Source organism: Pseudochaenichthys georgianus, chromosome 19 (assembly GCF_902827115.2).
Source record: "Pseudochaenichthys georgianus chromosome 19, fPseGeo1.2, whole genome shotgun sequence".
Taxonomy (NCBI): Eukaryota; Metazoa; Chordata; class Actinopteri; order Perciformes; family Channichthyidae; genus Pseudochaenichthys; species Pseudochaenichthys georgianus.
In genome coordinates this window covers 1103825-1127500 of record NC_047521.1, presented here as the reverse complement: position 1 = coordinate 1127500, position 23676 = coordinate 1103825, and the positions used below count along the sequence as shown (strand labels likewise).

Below are 23676 nucleotides of genomic sequence, written 5' to 3'. Positions count from 1 at the left end.
TCACCTGCTTAGTGAAGGTCACCTGCTTAGTGAAGGTCACCTGCTTAGTGGAGGTCACCTGGTTAGTGGAGGTCACCTGCTTAGTGAAGGTCACCTGCTTAGTGGAGGTCACCTGCTTAGTGAAGGTCACCTGCTTAGTGAAGGTCACCTGCTTAGTGAAGGTCACCTGCTTAGTGAAGGTCACCTGCTTAGTGACGGGCATGTTGTTGTGATGTGACACTGACCGTCCCCTGTAATGCCGTAGGGTCCGTGCACGGGCAACCAGCAGAGTCTGGCTCATAGTCGCCTGTGGGACGCGGTGGTCGGGTTTCTGCACGTCTTCGCTCACATGCAGATGAAATTGTCTCAGGTGATATTTCTCACATCCTCACGCCACATCTCTGCTGTAAACTATTTCAGTGTGTCTTCTCTCACCTTAGTTGAGAACATATATGATTCTCTTTGTTATAAACATTCAGAAATGTCAGACTTGTATACGCTCATATGCAATAATGCTGTTTCCTGGCCCTTCTTATGAACCGACCTTCTCTATGTATGTCCTCTTCCGTCCGTTCCCCCTCAGGACTCCAGTCAGATCGAGCTGCTGAAAGAGCTGATGGACCTTCAGAAGGACATGGTGGTCATGCTGCTGTCCATGCTGGAGGGTGGGTTTGCGGTCCTCAGTACTCCTGAGTACACTTTGAAGCAGGATGCATCTGTCAGAAGAGCCCTTGTACCGAGTGCACACACATGGTTCTGGGTTCTGGGCACACTGGTGATGAAACCAATTACATATTGAAGTGCCTGCACACATGTTATTCGGTAAGACATTACATTTGTGGATGAATTACACAATATTACAAATCAAGCTGTTGTTATGCTTAAAATCTCATAAAGTCGTGGACATTTGTATAGATGGATGTGTCTGCTCACAAGAAGCAACTGGTTCTGCTAAATGAGTGAGGCAGACCACTGTTGACCGTTCACCTTGTCAGTAGCAAGGACACAGGTCTCCCCAGTACGCTCAGAGACCAGACCCTCTGAGAGGCTCTTTCTCCGGTGGAGGGCTCACATGTGTCACGCTGTGGTCCAAGAGACTTCCTGTGCTGAAGGCGTGGTTGTGTTGGCAGGTAACGTGGTGAACGGGACCATCGGGAAGCAGATGGTGGACATGTTGGTGGAGTCCTCCAACAACGTGGAGATGATCCTCAAGTTCTTTGACATGTTCCTCAAGCTGAAGGACCTGACCTCCTCAGACGCCTTCAAGGAGTACGACCCTGACGGAAAAGGCAAGACTTAAACCCCCTTAAGCCCCTGTCACACTGTCCCGAAATTGACACCAGATGGACACACGATAAAGGAAATGTTCAAATTCGGCTGTGATCGTAGCAACATCGGGCCATTCGTGAGGGCATCTAAGCCATCGTATGACCGCCGGTGGAGTTTCTCAGGCCCCGGCAGCAACTTCGTGAGCGGCAACTTCGTAAGGCACTCGTGAGGGCATCTTGTCAAATCGTGTCATCTTCATGTTATCATCGGTGCATTCACCCTCACTCTGATCGGGGCGAATGCCCGATGGCACCGATGATAACAAGATGCCCTCACGATGGCCTTACGAAGGGCAAAATTGACACACGAATTCAACACGAAAATGAACCTTCTCAAGGTCCTCCGGCTATTTTTTGGCATGCCAAAGATTTTGCCTCCGCTCACGAAGTTGCTGCCGGAGCCTGAGAAACTCCGCCAGCGGTCATACGATGGCTTAAGATGCCCTCACGAATGGCCCGATGTTGCTACGATCACAGCCGAATTTGAACATTTCCTTTATCGTGTGTCCATCCGGTTGTTTTATTGCACAACAAAATCATGTAAATATATTATGTAAATAACCCAATTTGTGTTCTGTGAAACTAAAAAGGATATAATATATTATTTTGAAGGACAGTTGACAGGAAGTTGTAATATTTTCTACATATAAAGACGGATAAAGTAAAGAACAAAGTCTGAAGATATCAGTACAGTATCATAGTACTGTAACATAATTGTTTTTGGTACTTTCATTGCAGCTGTACGTCTTAAATGTAATGTAAATGTTGCCTTCGTGTGGTTCGGGGCCATCTTCGTGCGAAATTCACAATTCCATATTCGTGTGTCCATCGGGTGTCAACTTCGGGACAGTGTGACAGGGCCTTTAGGAAGCGTCAGAACCATGTAGACGGTGAGTGAATAGAGAGCTGTGGGTGACCTTTAGATGTCTGATGCACTTCCAGGTGTGATCTCCAAGAGGGACTTCCATAAGGCCATGGAGAGCCACAAGCACTACACCCAGTCGGAGACAGACTTCCTCCTCTCCTGTGCTGAGACCGATGAGAATGAATTGCTGGACTATGAAGAATTTGTGGAGCGCTTTCATGAGCCAGCCAAGGTAACAGCCTCGATGTCTTCAAAGAGCTTTACTTTGTCCAAATGTGAGCCCTCAGTCCTTCACATCTGTTATTAAATCTGTTCTTAGAGAACGGGTTGACATCTCAAAGGGGTAGAGGGAAGAGGGAGAGCTCTTCTCTTCCTGCACCCTGATGTTGGGCCGGGGAGGGGTTGGAGCGGAGCGCTGCTTAAGTGCCCGTTGCTCACTAATGCACACGCCGCATGTGGAAGCCAGTAGGGCCTGTCTTGGTCTCGGGCTTCTCTCAATCAGACACTCGTTTGTCCTTGTGTTGGTTGGGGAGCGTCTCCATCGGCCTGAACAAGTGTTCTGATGGAGACAAAGGAGCTACTTCTGAATCAGTTATAAGATGACCTGGGATTCATTAGGAAAAGATTAACAACAAGATGTAGATTACTTTTCATACTGTTACAACTTTCTACTTTGCGTCAAAATGCTTGAAAACCATATAAAATCATATTTTCTGCATGCACCATCTGTGGGGCAGCCGCCCTGGGCCAGGCCATGCAGACTAACCCTGACCACTAGGGGTGTGCCCCCCTATATGGGTCATTTATCATCAGCTGAATTGTGGGATAAAAAAAAAAATAGGAGCATTTAAATGTTTCTATTTTATGAAAAAGCTGAAGCAATTTGGAAATGTTAAACCAATACGCTGATAAAGTGAATTTAAATAAGTATTGTGTTGAGTCTAACTGATTATCAGATGAAATAGAGGAAAATTAACAAGATCACATGTTTGAGCCTCAGATGTGACTCTCGTGCCGTCCCTGGGGCCTAGTGCATCCCAGGACTGCTGAAGTGAAGCTTGTATGCAGAAACAGTTGTGTGGAAGACCTGAACTCAGAAACATGTTGATCTGATTCAAAAGGACATCGGCTTCAATGTGGCAGTGCTGCTGACCAACCTGTCGGAGCACATGCCTCACGACACGCGGCTGCAGACCTTCCTGGAGCTGGCGGACAGCGTGCTGAACTACTTCCAGCCCTACCTGGGCCGCATCGAGATCATGGGCAGCGCCAAGCGCATTGAGAGGGTCTACTTCGAGATCAGCGAGTCCAGTCGCACGCAGTGGGAGAAACCTCAGGTACAGACGAGGCCGGAGATTCACTAAATACATATAACACGTGTCACTATGTCATACTGCTTGATTTGTTACAGTGTTGCTTAGTGACCCTCAGTTCACTCGCAGCTGCTTTACTAATACCATCTGCTCAGGTCAAAGAATCGAAGCGGCAGTTCATCTTCGATGTGGTCAACGAAGGAGGGGAGAAGGAGAAGATGGAGCTGTTTGTAAATTTCTGCGAGGACACCATCTTTGAAATGCAGCTGGCGGCTCAGATGTCTGACGCCGGCGAGCGCTCGGCGGTGAAAGAGGAGAGCGAGCGGGAGAAGCCGGACGAGGAGGACTCTGAGATGGGCTTCTTCTCCCTCAGCACTGTGCGCATGGCTCTGCTCGCTCTGCGCCACAATGCCGTGCTGCTGATAAAGGTGAGGCTCACGTGTGTCTGAGGCTGAATGTCTTTATAACGTGAATACTCCTGGAGACCTGGTTCATGTCCTGGAGAGTGGAATAGTGACTACAGAGGAACGGCAGAGAGGAGTTCTGTCCACAGACCACAGCCCTGCATCCACGAGAGATACACATATATAAACAATCCCCAAACATATAAATAACAACAAACCGCTGTAGGTGGACACACGACACACGACAAGTAGTCATTCTAACTGTGTTGTTGTGTACAAGTTAAACAAACTAAACACAGAGGTGTACTACAGAGCTTCAGAAGTGTTGTTGGTGCATTTGAACTGTGGACAGAGCCAGGCTGCTTCCAGGGTGCTTGCTAGGATCTCTAGCATCCTGACTCCAGCCCTGTTCTGAACACAGGCATCTGGTATTCATCTCCTCAGCTCTTGGAATTAGAGCATCCTGCAAAGCCTGGTAGTATTTGTTTAAAATGTTCAGAATTCGAACATTCTCAAGATATGTAAATGCAGAAGGACGTACTGCTTTTCAGAAATACGGTTAAGATAGCAAAGAACATACTTCTGAATGCTCCACATGTGTTCTTCTAACACGCTGGAATGTGGCTGTGTCATGCAGCTTTAGTGTGCAGGGCTGGTTAGGCAGAGAGAGGAGCAGGGCAGTATTGTTCATGCTCTTGACTATGACACACGACAGAGTGTGTGTGTGAGGCCCTAACACCAGCAGCAAGCAGTCCATAAACAGATCAGCGCTCTCTTCTTCCAGGTCCTCTCTGTGAAGAGCTTGAAGAAGCAGATGAAGAAGATAAAGAGCATGACAGTGAAGGACATGGTGACCACGCTCGTCTCCTTCTACCTGTCCGTGATGCTGGGCTTCCTTCACATAGCGTTCAGTGTGGCCCGAGGGTTTTGCAGAATCTTTTACAACACCTTCATGGGAGGCAATCTAGTGGAGGGCGCCAAAACCATAAAGGTTAATACACTTGTTTTTATAAAAACAATAAACAATTGAAACACATGAAAACAGTAAGTTCTGCTCCTAATCACATTGTAATCTGCCTCCACCCAGGTGTCAGAGCTGCTGGCCGACATGCCCGACCCCACCCAGGACGAGGTGAGGGGTGAGGGGGAGGACAGAGGGAAGAGGGCCTCCCCTGCAGAGGACCTGGCTGACCTGGCAGTGAACACCAGTGAGACGGAGCTGCTTTCAGACATCTTCGGCCTGGACCTGCGAAGAGAGGGCGGCCAGTACAAGATCACCCCTCATAACCCCAGCGCCAGCCTGACGGAGCTGCTCAACACCCCGGTGCCCCCCCCGGCACCCCCACCCCCAACCACCAAAGCCCCAGAGCTCAGACGGAGGAATCAGGTGAGTGTGCTGAGGTGTAATCAGGCGCTAGGCCCCGGGGTGCACCTAACACGCGTCCTGGGCTCATAGAAAACCCTGCTCATATCAAATCAGCGCCCCCTACAGGAACAGCCAGACATCAGCCAGCGTTAGACTGGTTTGAATTCACTTTGGGGAGCTGTCAGTAAAACAGCCCACCCCATTCCAGCACAGAGCCATCTCATTAACGAAGCTGTGGGTCTGTTAATGCGGGGGTTTGATCCTTCACATGGGCTCACACCACATGTTACATGTTACACCACATGTGTTTATGATCACATCTATCCTCTGAATCTGTATCTCAACATGTACACATTGCTGAATGTAATCACAGAATGTAACATTGGGTGTTCTGTAAGTACTCCTCTCATGTTTCATATTGCCGTACATATTGCAGGTTAAAGTCATATTCAATACATACTGCGTATTGAGGCCATGCCCATTCTCTTTGATATGGTACAGCTTGTTTTTAGATTAGCACGATAGCAGCACACCATGGAGATGAGAGCAGGGCTCTGTGTATTTAATGTGAATGATAAATACAAATATGTTGTGAGGTACACCAATACATAAACATGATTAACAATCATTCACTCAATATGACTCAAAACGATCCTGATTATCATGAAAGCATCCGATCAGCCGTGAGAAGAGGCTGATGATAACATGTGTGTTGGTGTGTTCTCTTTCAGGCGAAGAGCTCTCCCTCGGAGGAGAAGGGAACAGCAGCAGAGGCAGAATGTGAACCTGAGGAAACACCAGAGTATGTTCAAGTGCTTGTTATTGTATCTGATTGCTGCAACAGACATTGTAACTCTGTTAGAAACACACTATGTACCATACGGACGGTGCTAACGTTAAAGTACAGGCTAAGGTTATACACTGACTGAGTAAAGCACGCTTACAGAGTAACAACATTCACCACCCCTTCAATCGTTTATAATTGGGAAAGAATCTACACTTTCTTGAGTATTCTGGCAAAATACATACAAATACATGTATATCTGTTTAGAAGAGAACGTGTCGTTCAATGGGACCTTCGCTTTGGTTTTCATTATTTAAAAAACAGAAGTTATTACTTGGCCAAGCCTCTGGATGATGCTCACAGCTTGTTTTAGCAGTGTCTGAGTGTGGTTCTCTTTGTGATCTCAGGGGTGGACATGTAGAGAAACAAGAGAAACAACAGAAGAGTGAGAAGATGAAAGTGAGAAGGCATCACACCTCCAAGTCTGATGAACCGGACCTGCAGGAGTCAGCTTTCCTAAAGAAGATCATCGCCTACCAGAGGAAACTTCTGGTACACGGAACACTTCTGTCCGTTTCTTTTAGCAACTGCTGTTCATAATTCAGTGAGGAGGAGAGTTCTCATTTAAAGAATGTGTCAGCATGTGCAGTCAATCTTAAAACAATACATACACTGAACAAAAATATAAATGTAACACTTTTGTTTTTGCTCCCATTTTTCATGAGATGAACTCAAAGATCTAAAACATTTTCTATAAACACAAAATAACCATTTCTCTCAAATATTGTTCACAAATCTGAAAGAATCTGTGATGGTGAGCACTTCTCCTTTGCCGAGATAATCCATCCCACCTCACAGGTGTGGCATATCAAGATGCTGATTAGACGGCATGATTATTGCACAGGTGTGCCTTAGGCTGGCCACAATAAAAGGCCACTCTGAAACGTGCAGTTTTGCTTTATTGGGGGGTCTGGGGGGGGTCCGAAAACCAGTCAGTATCTGGTGTGACTACACTCGCCTCACGCAGTGCAACACATCTCCTTCGCATAGAGTTGATCAGGTTGTTGATTGTGGCCTGTGGAATGTTGGTCCTCTCCTCTTCAATGGCTGCCAAGTTGCTGGATATTGGCAGGAACTGGAACACGCTGTCGTATACGCCGATCCAGAGCATCCCAAACATGCTCAATGGGTGACATGTCCGGTGAATATGCTGGCCATGCAAGAACTGGGATATTTTCAGCCTCCAGGAATTGTGTACAGATCCTTGCAACATGGGGCGTGCATTATCATGCTGCAACATGAGGTGATGGTCGTGGACGAATGGCACAACAATGGGTCTCAGGATCTCGTCACGGTATCTCTGTGCATTCACAATGCCATCAATAAAATGCACCTGTGTTCGTCGTCCATAACATACGCCTGCCCATACCATAACCCCACCACCACCATGGGCCACTCGATTCACAACATTGACATCAGAAAAGCGCTCACCCACACAACGCCACACACGCTGTCTGCCATCTGCCCTGAACAGTGAAAACCGGGATTCGTCCGTGAAGAGAACACCTCTCCAATGCGCCAGACGCCATCGATTGTGAGCATTTTCCCACTCAAGTTGGTTACGACGACGAACCGGAGTCAGGTGGAGACCCCGATGAGGACGACGAGCATGCAGATGAGCTTCCCTGAGACGGTTTCTGACAGTTTGTGCAGAAAGTCTTTGGTTATGAAAAGCGATTGTTGCAGCAGCTGTCCGAGTGGCTGGTCTCAGACCATCTTGGAGGTGAACATGCTGGATGTGGAGGTCCTGGGTCACGTGGTCACGTGGTCTGCGGTTGTGAGGCCGGTTGGATGTACTGCCAAATTCTCTGAAACGCCTATGGAGACGGCTTATGGTCGAGAAATGAACATTCAATTCACGGCAACAGCTCTGGTGGACATTCCTGCTGTCAGCATGCCAATTGCACGCTCCCTCAAAACTTGCGACATCTGTGGCATTGTGCTGTGTGATAAAAGTGAACATTTTAGAGTGGCCTTTTATTGTGGCCAGCCTAAGGCACACCTGTGCAATAATCATGCTGTCTAATCAGCATCTTGATATGCCACACATTTGTGAACAATATTTGAGAGAAATGGTTATTTTGTGTATATAGACAATGTTTTAGATCTTTGAGTTCATCTCATGAAAAATGGTAGCTAAAACAAAAGTGTTGCATTTATATTTTTGTTCAGTGTATGTGCCAATATGAACATCAGATGTGTTTTGGTTTTGAACAGATTTCACATTCTGTGTAGAAGTGCATTCTGAAGTGTAGCTTAGTAGGAAAATACCCAGTCACTCTTTGCAGCTGCTGAAGCCTCAAACAAACTTGTTTTAACCTTAGAATGACATTTGACTCAGAACGGGGACTGGGTTAGAACCCTACACCTAGTGCCCAGTCTGGGACATCTTCAACAGTGTGCTCTTCTTTGTGTCTCCCCTGCAGAACTACTTTGCCAGGAACTTCTACAACATGAGGATGCTGGCGCTGTTTGTTGCCTTTGCAATCAATTTCATCCTCCTCTTCTATAAGGTAATCGTCCTCTATAGCAGGGATTTTGTAATTAGTCACAAAACGTATTTCCTCAAATAATGAATCATTCAGACCGACACTCATTGAGACACTTCAGGTCCAGGAGCTGTGGAAGTGTGCTTCTGAAAGATATAAGTAAAACATGGAACATAACTATGATTTGCTCTCCTATAGAATGCTATCAGGTATTCTGCCTGATGTTGACATCCTAGTGTTGGGGACATGAACCCCTCTCTGACAATCTAGAAACACCTTGAACATATTCAGATTGAAAAAGGCAGTGTATTGTATTGTAAGCCTAAAGGTTAGAATTGCATGTGTGTTATATGCTGCCCATGATTTTGTGCTGACATACACCAATATTTCATTTTACAGTTTCTGTCAATGAAACGAATACATTGTCCCTACCAGGTTTCTACATCATCCTCTGTGGTTGAGGAAAGGGAAGTGGTGTACACTAGCAGCCAATCTGACAGCAGAATTCAGTGGGATCCACTGGGAGGAGAAGCAATGGAGACGAAGCAGGAGGTGATGGGTGAGGGGGGGGAGCCTCTGAAGCCCGTCACAGTGCGCTTTGTCTTAGAGGAGAGCACCGGGTACATGGAGCCCATGTTACGCATCCTGGCTGTCCTCCACACTGTCATCTCCTTCTTCTGCATCATCGGATACTACTGTCTCAAGGCAGGATACTAACTATTGTTACAGCAGAAATACAAAATGAACCATTTATCCAGTATGTGTTGATATATAGCATCATGCAATCATCTATATATGCCAGATGTAGAGGCACACTTTCATCTGCAACCCACAACAGGTTAAAGGAAACATACAAGAGCACAGAAGAAAACACATGAGAATAGGCAAAGGCAAGATCACAATCACAACTAAAACTAATACGCACAGTTAAGCTGAATATGATCACATATCGAAGCACATTGACACAAACCCATGAACAAATAATAGACAAAAAGTACATCATTCAATGTTAGGGCACATATTTATCCTTTCAGCGATATTTTCAAATATTCACATCCAATGATTCCAACTTTCTAAGATGAAATACCACTTGTTATTATTTATATGTGTATATATTGTGTATGTGTGTGTAGGTGCCATTGGTGATCTTTAAGCGTGAAAAGGAAGTGGCCAGGAAGCTGGAATTTGATGGGCTTTATATCACAGAGCAACCCTCTGAGGACGACATCAAAGGCCAGTGGGACCGACTGGTGATCAACACACAGTGAGTCGTTGTTCACAACAAGCATCCGCAACACATTGCAATATGGAAGGTGTATAAAGAACTAGCAGGAAGAAGAGGAGTTGTGTTTCCTGTTGCAGTTCTTTACTGTTACTTGTGTATGTTAATACAGCTGTGTTGTCTCATGAGCCTTCTCTCCTGTGGTTTCAGATCTTTCCCCAACAACTACTGGGATAAGTTTGTGAAGAGGAAGGTACGTGTCTCAAAGGATCTTATCGTACCACCAGGGGACGTATTCTTGAAGCTTCTCAATACAAAGAGTTGCTACTAGCTGAAGAAATATAAAAACAAATCTAAGAAATATGAATATTATTTTATGAATTATAAAATATAAAATACATGAAAATATAATTTTCACTTATATAAAAAGTGATATTGGTTGGCATGGTAATATTTAAACATCACAAGACATCAGACTGAAAAAGTTAGCCTTTATTCCTCTTTACTGACAGTTCATTCAGATAACAGATTAATAAAGTACATTTAGAATGAATCTGTACCAACCTTGTGTTCAATGAACCTGCAGCTGCAAGGAGCTCTAAGGAAACACTCAAAAGACAATATAATACAACTAGAGAATGCAATTCCTGAAGAAATTGCTAGTGGGAATGCTTTATGCTGAAAAGCTGATGCTAAAGTGCTATGCGGAAATGTAATGTGTAAGAAGAAAGTGAAGAGTTTAGATTGAAATGACACATGAACAATGTGTGATGAGAAAAGAAAGTGAAAAGGCTTGGAAAAGCAGCAGAATATTTAAACTGCAAACTTTTGAACTAACTTGATGGTGAATGATCTGTCGCCATGCCAACGGCATTTGATGACATCCCATAATACGCTTAGATGCGTTGATGGCTGCATCGTTACCAAACCTGTGAAGTTTTGGGCCGTTTGGAGCATTTTCACTGAAGTTATGAGAAAACCGTGTTTCATGGCGAGCATTGTGTTGCCATGGCAACGGCATTTGAAGAGATCTAAAAACTGTCCTGTAGATGTCTTCACGGCTGGACTGTTAGCACACATGTGAAGTTTGAGCACTTTTTGAACATTTTCATAGGAGTTCATGAAGTTCAAGCCACATCGTCTTTTATGGCGAGGGATATGATGACACCCCATAATTGACGTAGAGCTGTTGAGGGCAGGACCATTAACCTCTATCTGAAGTCTGCTGCTCTGAGGATGTCAGCTGGAGCGATGACATCATTGTGTTCCACTACAGAGGTGTTTATAGTTGAGCTAACGAGGTGTGCAGAGATCACAGGTTTCCATTGTTCTGAATGAGAGATAAACCTCTTACATGTGAACGTTTTGTTGAAGAACCGTAACAGATATCTGTGAAATTTCAAAGCGTGAAGCATGTCAAGGACCTTGAGTATCTGAAGTGTGCTTTTTGTGTACTTTCGGGTAATAATGTGTGCTTTTTGGCAGTTTAACTAAAGGTGTGCGGCTGCTGCTGTGAGGAAATATTAGCCTGAAATTACAATGGGCTTTAATGGAGACATGTTGAAAGTTTCACTTCATGCCCTCAAGAGGCATTTTGTTTAATTATTTTTTGCTTAATTATTTGTCATTTTTCAAGCTACGAGATGTGTTCCTACGTTTGTATTGAAAAATGATGTCTCAGGAATGTAGGGTTTGGGAATTATGGCAGTTTAAATAAAAAATATGAAGGCACATTTCAAACTGTCCTCCACTCTAACTCTGACATCACGCACTCTAATGCTGCGTTCACACCGGACGCGATGCGATGTTTGGGGGCGGCGCGATTACATGTAAAGTCAATGCAGAGACGCGGACAGACGCGAATTCGCTCCGACGGCGACCATGAAGCAGTGTCAAACGCATGAGTTCAATTTGTTCAACTCGAGCGTCAAATTCACGTGATGCATTCTCGCGGACGCCAATCAGCGGTGAGGATCTCAGCCTGCCGTCACTGAACAGTGTTGCCAACTTGGCGACTTTGTCGTTAAATTTGGCGGCTTTCCAAACCCTCCGGCTACTTATTTTTGTCAAAAGCGACTAACGACTAATCTAACGACTTGTAATCAGTGTTGGGGAAGTTACTTTTAAAAAGTAGTGTTTGCTCGTTACCTTAGTTATCCTCCAAGGAAAGTAACTTTTTACGTTACTTGTTACTTTTACGTTGCTCGACTTTGGGCAGAACCCCATCTCTGTTCCTAAATGTGTAGGCTTACATAAAGTTCTACTATGGAGGACATAACAGATATTTCTTTTGTGCTCTTTATTATAAAAAAAATGCCACAGAGCACTTAACAAAACATTGGGCTATAGGCGTCAACACCACCACTAAACAATAATATCAAACAATATCAATATAACATCATAATCATTAAGGGTTACAGGCTAGCCCCAAAATAGGTGCAAAGCTAGTGCAAATCATATCAATAGGCTACTAAATAGGCTTGGACTCGAAATATCATCATTTCCCCGGGGATCTTGAGCTACTAGCTTCATGCTAGCATGTTTTCCTTTCAAATGCTTGGTGAGGTTGGCAGTTGAGTTAACGGCAGTGGACACAAGTTTCTGGCCAGGGCACAACGTACACCTTACACTCACATTTTTCCCCTTAGTTTCAACAAGTTCGAAGTAATGGGAATACCTCCATCCCTCGAATGTTAGCGTTGGCTGCGCCTGCTTCTCGCTTGCCATCACTGCTCTTCAGTCTTCATGCTACCACCAGCGGCCAGCCTCTATCACGTACAGTGTGGAATGAGAGCTTGTGCCTAATGCGTAAGCACACAGCTGAGTAGGCAGTGTCATTGTCACTCGTCCCTGGGAAAAGTAACGTTGCGGCGAATTGAAGAAGAAACTACGTTACGTTACAACATTTTCCGTAGTAGCGCGTTACACTACTTTTTACCCGTCAAGTAGTTACGTTACTGCTTGTACACTGCTTGTAATGCTGTTATTAGGGACTTTTCTGGTGTTTGGAGACTCACGTATTGTTCAGCAGTTAACGAGCCGCGGGTGCTGCCGTGAGCCCCTCTGCCCCTGCTCTGCCCTCCCATAGTACTCACAGGCGCAAGTTGCCTCCCACAGCAGCTCAGCTGCAGTCAGAGCAGAGAGGAGACAGCCACACCCTCCCGCGTCGAGACTGTAAATGAATTGCGCATGCGCCAAGCCGTCCTGGTTTTGAGCGGGATTTAATAATAATAATAATAATAGATTTAATTTGTTAGCGCTTTTACAGGTGCTCAAAGACGCTTTACAGATATAGTGAAAATAAAATAAAATAAAATAAAGGAACAACAAATAAATATATAGTTAAAGTCAAATAATACAAAAACAATCACACATTAAAAGCCAGATTGAAGAGGTGAGTTTTTGTGAGTATTTTAAAGGTGGTGAGGTCAGAGCAGTCTCTGATGGGTTGTGGGAGTGAGTTCCAGAGGGAGGGGGCAGCGACGGAGAAGGCTCTGTCCCCCCAGGTCCGGTGATTGATGTGGGATAGGATGTTGGCTTCTGATGAGCGGAGGCAGCGGGAAGGGGTGTGGTGGTGCAGCAGGTCTGTGAGGGGGGGGGCTAATTGTTGAGGGCTTTGTGAGTAATCAGGAGGATGTCGATTCTTTGACGGACGGGGAGCCAGTGGAGGTTCTGGAGGACGGGAGTGATGTGGTCTCGGGAGCGGGTGTGGGTGAGGAGGCGGGCAGCAGAGTTCTGGATATGTTGGAGTTTATTGAGGAGGTTGGATGGTATGCCGTAGAGGATGCTATTGCAGTAGTCGAGTCGTGAAGTGATGAATGCTCGAATCAGGGTTTCAGCAGCGGAGGAGGAGAGTGATGGGCGGAGACGGGCAATGTTTTTGAGGTGGAAAAAGGCGGTCCTGGTGATGTGATTGATGTGGTGGTTGAATTTGAGCTGACTGTCGAAGATGACTCCGAGGTTGCGGATGTGAGGGGGGGGGGGGATAGAGTGTGGCTGTCAATGGTGAAGTTGAAATTCTGGATGTCTTTGATACGGGATGGGGGGCCGATGATGATGTCTGATTTGGCACTGTTCAGTTGGAGATAGTTTGTTTGCATCCATGCTTTTATTTCTGAGAGACAGTTGGTGAGAGTGGAGTGTGTTGTGGGGGTGATGGTTTTTGTTGAGATATAAAGTTGGATGTCATCGGCGTCGCAGTAAAATTGAAGGTTGTGGCGACAAATTATTTTGCCAAGGGGGAGCATATAGAGGATCAAGAGGAGGGGGCCAAGCACTGAACCCTGGGGGACGCCTTGGGACAGAGGAGCAGTGGAGGAGGTGCAGTTGTTGATGTTGATAAACTGATGTCTGTCGCTGAGGTAGGATTTCAGCAGGAGAGTGCAGTGTCGGTGATGTTGAGTGATGATTCGAGGAGGGACAGCAGGATGGTGTGGTTGATGGTGTTGAATGCTGCGGTGAGGTCGAGGAGGATGAGGATGTTCAGGTTGTCGGAGTCAGAGGAGAGGAGGAGGTCGTTTGTGATTTTCAGAAGGGCTGTTTCTGTGCTGTGTTTTGATCGGAAACCGGATTGAAAAGCTCAAAGAGGTCATTGGAGCTGAGGTGGGATTTAAGTTGTGAGGCAACGACACGTTCAAGTCTTTATGACAGAAAGGGGAGATTTGAGATGGGCCGGAAGTTGGACACGATGTCAGGTGTGAGTCCAGATCTTTGAGAGAGGGGGGAACTGATCCAGATCTGAGGGAGGAGTTAATGGTGGTGGCGATGAGTTGGGAGATGGCAGGGAGGCTCTCTTTAACACATTTGGAAGGCAATGGGTCAAGTGTGCAGGTGGAGTTAATTCCGATGAAGTCGGACAGTTGCATGGGGGTCACAGGGGAGAAGTGGGACAGGGGCTGTGAGGTGAAGGGGGGAGCCAGGAGGGGAGGTGGGGGGTGCTGATGAGGGTGTCAGATTGCTGTAAATGTTGCTGATTTTGGTTTGGAAAAACGAGAGGAAGGAGTTGCACTGTTCTGTGGTGAAGGACGAGGTGGTGTTGTCACAGGGTTTGAGAAGTTTGCTGATGGTGGAGAACAGACGCTTGGGGTTGCTGGAGCCAGACTGGATGAGTTGTGAGTAGTAATTAGACCGGGCTGCTTTGAGTGCGTTGCTGTACTGCTGGAGATAGTCTTTGTAGATTTGAAGATGGACTGTTAGTGTGGTTTTCTTGTGTTGGCGTTCAAGTTGACGTTTCCTTGATTTCATTTGGCGGAGTTCGGGTATACCAGGGGGCGGAGTGTATGAAAGAGACATTTTTTGTTTTTGTGGGGGCCAGTTCATTGAGACAGAAGGAGAGGGTGCTGTTATAATAGTCCACAAGTTCAGATGGGTTTTCAGAAAGTGGGGGGGGAGACAGACATCTTGCAGGTAATGGAGGCAGTGATTGCTGAAGGTGAGATGGATTTGAGATTTCTGTAGGTGATTGTGCGTTTTTGCTTTTGGGCGGGGATGGGGATGTTGATGTCCATGATGATGGCCAGGTGATCAGAGATGTGGAGATTGAGGCTGGACAGATGATGGATGGTGAGACCAGTGGAGCAGACCAAGTCCAGGATGTGACCACGGCTGTGTGTTGGGAAGTCGATGTGTTGAGAGAAGTTGCAGCAGTGAAGGGTTTCCTTCAATTCAGAGGCATATTTGCAGGTTGGGTCGTCAACATGAATGTTAAAATCACCTAAGAGGAGAACAGATGGGGATATGGCAGAAAGCTGAGTGAGAATGTCAGAGAGGTCGGAGAGAAAAAAGGGGTTTGGCTTCGGGGGACGGTAGATGATGGCTGTGACCAGGGGAGTGGGACCAGAGAGTTTGAAGATCAGGTGTTCAAATGAAGAAACATCAGGGGTTATGGTAGCCTTTTATGGTAGCCTTTATTTCCTTTCTGATAATTGCAGCTATACCACCACCCCGCCCTTGTGGGCGAGGTTTGTCGATGTATGTGAATCCTGCTGGGGTGATTTGATTTAAAGAAAAATAGTCCAGGGTTTTTTGCCACGTTTCGGTCGGATACAGAAAATTAAATGTCTTTAATTAATTAATTCAGAATGTGGCTTTTATTATGGATGGAGCGTGTGTTGAGCAGGGCTGCTCTGAGGTGACCTTGCATTGGGGGGGGTTGTGTGGACCGGGGGAGTGGAACGAGATTGGTCAGATTCACGTGTTGTTTGTTGTGATGGCGTAGTGTGGGCGTGTGACAGGACCGAATGGACGGGATGGAGTGTGGAGACGTGGAATGAAATAAAAACGTACGACCAGAGCCTCTGTGTGGAGGACGGCGTTTGCGGAGTATTTAATTATCTGCGAGGATGTCCATGCAGTCCGGAGGCAGGCGGTTATTAAAGGAGTGGAGATCTGACAGGGAGTAGAGCGGCGGCATGATCCAGTGAAGTGGTGCTAGCACGGAGCTAGCTAATGCTGGGGCCCCAGGCAGCAGAGACCAGGAGCCGGATGACCGTGGAAGAAGGAGCGGTGTGAGTCCAGGTAAAATGAGAAGGATAATCCACAGCATATCAGGAGAATAATTCCAGTGGTTTCCGGAGGAGAATCGTATGAGGGGCTGACAGCCTGGTGCAGAGGCCGGGGGACCAGCCTACTAGCTTGTTAGCTAGCTTGATAGCCACCGGCTGTAGGCGGCAGGGATAGACGATGTCAGCGGGGAAGCCGGCTGATCGCAGCGGGATGGGAAGACCCACACAAGCCGCGGAGTTAGGTGGAGTTAGGGTGGAGTTGGGGTGGAGACAGAAATGTTAGCTCAGCAGACTTCAGGGAGCCGTGGAGCATCTAGGAAGCAGCCTGCTAGGTCCGACAATGCTAGCTAGCTAGCGGGCTAGGGACCGGTGAGCAGGAAAGAGCCAGCAGGTAGGAGATGACAACACAAAGTTCTGTGTCGATTCAATATAGAGATGCTGCTAGTTTTGCTGATGACTGACGTTTCAAAAGTAGAGAGCCAGACAGGAGAGGTTCTGATCTGGACTAAAGTACAATATTTGGGGCGGAGGAGCGGCGAACAAACAACGCCAGCACCCTCGGCGACCCGGGAAAACTTAAAAAAAAACTTTAAAAATGTAAATGTTTCTTCACTGTCACATTATAATAAATAACTGCCTTTGCTTTGCTTTGACTCACACAGCCTCAGTCACTTAATCACCTCGTCCACTGTGTGTGTGCCTCTCTGTGACAAGCTAAACATTCACGTAGGTCATCATGTCACAGTCTAATCTGTAATCACAAAAGTAGAGAAAGGAGTGGGAATCAAACCCTGAGTTTAAAGGATGGTTGAAGCCATTTATTGGAGATGACACACAGGCATACTGCCTTTATTGTAAGGGCGATTTCTACTAAAAACTATTAAAACTATTTCTACTTTCTACTTTGTCTAATAGAGACATTTCTGATCCACTGTCGTCTGGATTTACTCTGGTGGTTTTAAGTTTTGATCCTTGAAGGGGGTGGAACGTTTTTTTTACCGCCATTACCAACACACTCTCACTCCCTAAGCGTCCAGGAGCGACGTTTGGTCAGTGTCCGTGGCATCCAGTTGTGACGCTCCTAGGCTCCTTCAGCGTCATAAAGGGACGCAGATAGCTTTCAACTGATTGCAATGTATTCCCATCTGCGGCGGGATTTGACGCTCATGGAAGCACGGCATTCGTTTGTGTCGACTGCCCTTAAAGGCAATGTGAGCGTCCATTCTCATTGGATAACGGAGAATTGTACACCCGGAAGTAAGTATTCCTCTTACTGTCGATTGATTTTACTGTGATATCTGCACTACTCATCGACTAAAAAACACCAGATTATCCTTGTTAATTACACAACATTGATTGGTTGAAATTGTGTGCAATGCTTTTGTATTTTTTCCCTTCAATTCGGAGAAACAAATATTTTTTCGGAGTAAAGGATGGCAGAAGACACTACACTACCCAGAATCCCCAGCTATCGTTTGGACTACACCATGTGCTCTGTTTGACAAACCCCGTTTTTTTTCACCATTCATTCCAATGGCTGGCGTCTATGTCACGTGATCTTCAAATTTCTCCCTGCAGAAAAAGAAAAGATGGCCGAACTTCGTTTTATTCTCGGTGGAAAATGCCTATTTTAAAGTTAGTTTGGCCATTAAAATGCGTTTTGATGTCATTTGATGCGAGAAATATGAGTTGTTATTTCAGATTATATGTGCAGTGGATGTACATGATCTTTAGTTTGCTAGTTATTACGAAGATTACTTCAGGAAATCGCGACGTTTTCATTGTTACCAAGGTGGTTGCTAGGGACGCTGCTATCGATATTATTTCTGTTATGTTGTGTAACTGTTTAATGGTGTTATCTTTATTGCTACCCCCTTCCCCGTCAATGTATAGTGTTGGTCCACAGCGCAAACATATTAGTTTAACAAAATCCGCAATTCCAGTCTCACATCTCAGAGCACATCGTCATAAACAAATACCGGAAACAGACCGAAAACATTTTTTAAAAATAAAATAATACTTTATTCCGAGTGTGCTTGCTTTTCTCTTTGAAAGTCATCACATAACGGCATTGTAATACACGGTTCGGCTGCATTAAATAATACATATCTGCCGTAGTTCTGTATTTATTTAGTTCTGTATTATCGTGGATCATAAATATATCAGCCATTAAACAACATCTTACATTTCTTTTCACACAATACGTCTCCTTGCAGTATCAACACTAATTCGGCTGACTTTTATATTTGATCCAATTGGTAGATAGGCTGTATTTACACCATAAAGGTGCACAGCTGATAGAAAGGGACACCTAGTGGTCAAAGCATGTTATTGAATTTCATTATGTTTATTATTAGATATTAATAGGATCCCTATAAAGTATATTCATTACTCGTTATTCTCTACTAATAGTTAATTAAAGACGGTATATAATGACTATATTTACCCATTTTGAACACAGCAAACTATCCAGAGGACCACAAGTGCATTGCTTGAAATGGATTTTGCTTTGGAGAGACAAAAAAGGCACAGTGCCATCTAGTGGCCTTATTGAGAACAGGCTTAACCAAGGCATCACCTGAAAGCTTATTTTCTGCTCTTTCAATAGGTTGGCTCAGTTTGTCTTTACCATGAACTGTCACAGAGATATTCAATCAGAAAGAGAATGATGGCACCTGATCCAGACAGAATGTGTGAGTTTTTTTCATATAGGGGGTTGCATTGTTTGGACCCTCACTGTAGCTTTCCAGTAGCTAGTTGACCGGGTTGTCCACCCAGGTTGTGATCCTTGAAGGTCCTAGATATCATTTCTGGTGGACAACCTTTTACAACATTCCATGTCTGTAAAATGACTTTGCCCCCTGGGTATAACAAAAATGACAGGAAACATAAAACATATTATTGCAGAACAAGTGTGTTATTTATGAAAGCGGTGTGTTTGTGTTTTTAGGGGCTGTAGATATCATTATTTTGTAATTGTAATGTTTTTTTTTATTTCAACAGTGAGCTACAAAGACAATCAGAGAATGAACAGTATGAAGTTCATCAACATTGAAATATATACTATTATCAAAATAATATTGAACTGTTATCAAAACGTAGTGCAACTGTAGAAGCTTGCTCTGTTGTCTCACTGAAAGAATAACTTTTACCACGTTTTTACAGACAATATTGAGAGATAAATAGTAGCAGTTCTCACTATGTGTTAAATATCTTTGCCTTCAATACATTACATTAGAAAGCTGACAAAGTCATATTTCTAATTATCTAAATGTAACTTTTTGCATGGAATAAACCCTCAACTTAAGTGATGTGTAGGTGATCTAGTATTTAGTATTGTTTAATGGAATGTATAGCAGTGTATTCAAGTCAATACTTCATTTATTTAAACCAATATCTTTCTTGATTCTTTGTACAATTATGAAAAAAAGAGTCTTTGTACCTGAGCGAGTCACAATAGTCCGATATATAAGCATGAATAACAAACAACGAAGGCCGGCTTCAAGTTGTGTTTCCTGGATGAGCTGAGCAGGCAGAGTCCCTGTAGCTAGCTTCACGGAGCAGCTAGCAGAGAGACGAGAAGCTAACAGCAGCAGTCACTTGACAGAGCCGTCACTCATTGTGACCACGCCCTAATTTATGCACAAACTTTAAGACCTAATATAAATAAAATGGTCGTGTTAGAAAACAATTCACTCACAGATCCATAATCATGAAGGTGGAATCTAACTATATTCATAATAATATGTATTGCATCCATGGGTAGAAACTAATGCTGTCAAAATTATGGCGTTAACGGCGGTAATGCATTTTTTGAATTAATTGGGTTAAAATATTTAACGCATTTAACGCATGTGCAGAATGGCCCGCCCCATACATCCCACCAGTGGCAGCGTCAGGGTATGGCTGGGGTAGGCTACACCCATACCAAGAAATGGCATAGCTCCATCATGAAAAATGATGTTAAAGTAAGCAAAATAAAGTCTGCCAACTCGCGGAGTAAATTGCACAGACAGCAGTTAGTAAGATTGATTTCAGTAGCCACGGTTTTGAAAACGTTTGTCACGTAGTGATCGTCTTCTCAATAGAACATCTTTGATCATGTCTTCTGGCCAATCAGAATCAAGATAACGGCGTGGTGTTGTTGCAGGAAGTCCCAACGGAGAATACTTTTGCTGTAGTACAGGGGTGCACATAACTGGTACGCAGGTTATGTGCATAATCTGAAATGCGTACCGTCACTTGTGTCTCAAAGCGCATTTGCGTACCGACGTACTTGTGAAGCTTTTCCAGAAGGTGGTTCGATCACCGGACGACAGAGTCGGTCTCCGTGTGCACAGACAGGGCTGCTGTTAACGTCGGTCTGTTCAACGGAACTGTGCCAACTGGGTTATTGTATGAGTCAAATGTACAACTTGCAAATGTTGTATTGTCAAATTGCCATATTAAAACATCAGCTGCAATTCACGACATGAAGAAGGCAGTCTCTGCAGAGCATAGGCTACAGGCTAAAGGAGATGCCGTTATTTCCAACATTCTTTACCATTCCTTCAAGTATGTGATGCCTTTGATCTGCTGATGTACAGGAGGAAGAGGATACACTGTCTGTCTAGTTGGCTTACATAACGGTTAAAGTTTACAGCCTAAAAAACATGGAGCATTTTTTCCCCTTTTATTCATTTTTATGTCAATTTGCACATTTCATGGTGACGCTCAGCCTCTCCCCTTAACTCCTAACAGTCATCATGGTGACGCTCAGCCTCTCCCCTTAACTCCTAACAGTCATCATGGTGACGCTCAGCCTCTCCCCTTAACTCCTAACAGTCATCATGGTGACGCTCAGCCTCTCCCCTTAACTCCTAACAGTCGTCATGGTGATGCTCAGCCTCTCCCCTTAACTCCTAACAGTCATCATGGTGACGCTCAGCCTCTCCCCTTAACTCCTAACAGTCATCATGGTGACGCTCAGCCTCTCCCCTTAACTCCTAACAGTCGTCATGGTGATGCTCAGCCTCTCCCCTTAACTCCTAACAGTCATCATGGTGACGCTCAGCCTCTCCCCTTAACTCCTAACAGTCATCATGGTGACGCTCAGCCTCTCCCCTTAACTCCTAACAGTCGTCATGGTGATGCTCAGCCTCTCACCTTAACTCCTAACAGTCATCATGGTGACGCTCAGCCTCTCCCCTTAACTCCTAACAGTCATCATCATGGTGACGCTCAGCCTCTCCCCTTAACTCCTTAACTCAGCCTCTCCCCTTAACTCCTAACAGTCATCATGGTGACGCTCAGCCTCTCCCCTTAACTCCTAACAGTCATCATGGTGACGCTCAGCCTCTCCCCTTAACTCCTAACAGTCATCATGGTGACGCTCAGCCTCTCCCCTTAACTCCTAACAGTCATCGTCATGGTGACGCTCAGCCTCTCCCCTTAACTCCTAACAGTCATCGTCATGGTGACGCTCAGCCTCTCCCCTTAACTCCTAACAGTCATCGTCATGGTGATGCTCAGCCTCTCCCCTTAACTCCTAACAGTCATCGTCATGGTGATGCTCAGCCTCTCCCCTTAACACCTAACAGTCATCATCATGGTGATGCTCAGCCTCTCCCCTTAACTCCTAACAGTTATCATCATGGTGATGCTCAGCCTCTCCCCTTAACTCCTAACAGTCATCATCATGGTGACGCTCAGCCTCTCCCCTTAACTCCTAACAGTCATCGTCATGGTGATGCTCAGCCTCTCCCCTTAACTCCTAACAGTCATCATCATGACAACCACAACACAGAGAAATACTGATAGAAAGGTGTGTAGTTGTTGATGCATTGCTGACAGAGGAAACTACATTAGAATACAGATTTAAGAAATATCAGTTTTGAGCATGTTTTGTCTTGACTATATTACAACTATATTATAATAAAAATAATATAGTATTTATATTATTGAATTGATTTTGATTATGATTATTATTATTAGTAGAAGTAGTTTATTTTCATTAATTATATTGTAATCTTTTTGAGGCTAGTATTTGGCAGGAAACGCAGACGTACCTGTAAGCGCATACTGAACGACACGCATGCACATTTACCTCACTGTGTACAAAAGTAATTGTGTTGATAATAATAATAAACAGGAATTATATTTGAAAGTAGCCAACTTTGTTTCCAAAAGAAAATGTGGGGAGGGGGCCTCATCTCACAATGTCGCCCCAAGTTGGCCAGGGTATATATAATATATGTATATAATCTACTGTATTTGAGATGTGCTTCCACTGGAAAGTGTTTCTTTAATAAGCCCAGCTGCTCCCCAGGTGATGGATAAATACGGAGAGTTCTACGGCCACGACCGCATCAGTGAGCTGCTGGGGATGGACAAGGCTGCTCTGGACTTCAGCGACTCACACAAGAAGAGGAAGCCCCGCAGAGACAGCTCCCTGGCTGCTGTGTGAGTACACTGCGAACATTATATGCAGACACAGACGTGGTTCAGACGTATTAGAAAATAGACCTATATAGACTATATACAGTGTGTGTGTGTGTGTGTGTGTGTGTGTGTGTGTGTGTGTGTGTGTGTGTGTGTGTGTGTGTGTGTGTGTGTGTGTGTGTGTGTGTGTGTGTGTGTGTGTGTGTGTGTGTGTGTGTGTGTGTGTGTGTGTGTGTGTGTGTGTGTGTGTGTGTGTGTGTGTGTGTGTGTGTGTGTGTGTGTGTGTGTGTGTGTGTGTGTGTGTGTGTGTGTGTGTGTGTGATATAACATGTTTAGGTGTCCTGAGCCATTCAGGTCCAGCACTTGTTTCCCTCACAGTTTACAAGATGTACAGCAGCAACGCTACAACAACATGAGCAAAACATCAGTTACAGTTATAGTACCAACAGTGAAAGTTATCATAGTTCAGAATAACTTTGTTGGGTTAATGTATTATCACTTGACCATAATTATTAATGCATGCATGCTGAATTCTCAAGCCATAAAAGTACATTTGATCATAATGTTGTAATAGTAATCTCAATCTGCAAAGTAACTTGCCATGTTTGAGAACAAATGTAGTGGAGAAAAAACGTTGGCTTGTACTTAAGTGTAAGTATGAATCAATGTTTATTTATAGCCCAACATCACAAATGTTACATTTGTCTCAGTGGACTTCACAGTTTGTACAGAATATCAGTATGACAATACGACACCCTCTGTTCTCAGACCCTCTGTCCTCAGACCCTCTGTCCTCAGACCCTCTGTCCTTAGACCCTCTGTCCTTAGACCCTCACATCGTACAAGGAAAAACTTCCGAAGAAAACCCACAGTTTAAAGGGAACATGGGAGAAACCTCAGGGAGAGCAGCAGAGGAGGGATCCCTCTCCCAGGACGGACAGAC

General features: G+C 44.9%; 1 protein-coding gene across 1 annotated transcript in view; it reads left to right on the top strand.

The window, feature by feature from the left end:
• Nucleotides 1–23676, top strand: part of ryr2a (ryanodine receptor 2a (cardiac)) — a 321872-nt gene that overhangs the window by 284995 nt on the left and 13201 nt on the right. Inside the window, exons 94-108 of the mRNA XM_034107043.2 lie at nt 245–349; nt 563–644; nt 1110–1268; nt 2250–2404; nt 3294–3509; nt 3641–3913; nt 4674–4880; nt 4977–5276; nt 5987–6057; nt 6447–6591; nt 8526–8612; nt 9024–9293; nt 9722–9852; nt 10021–10063; nt 22621–22754. Of these exons, the coding sequence (XP_033962934.1) occupies nt 245–349; nt 563–644; nt 1110–1268; nt 2250–2404; nt 3294–3509; nt 3641–3913; nt 4674–4880; nt 4977–5276; nt 5987–6057; nt 6447–6591; nt 8526–8612; nt 9024–9293; nt 9722–9852; nt 10021–10063; nt 22621–22754 (2378 nt within the window). The remainder of the gene's footprint in view (nt 1–244; nt 350–562; nt 645–1109; nt 1269–2249; nt 2405–3293; nt 3510–3640; nt 3914–4673; nt 4881–4976; nt 5277–5986; nt 6058–6446; nt 6592–8525; nt 8613–9023; nt 9294–9721; nt 9853–10020; nt 10064–22620; nt 22755–23676) is intronic.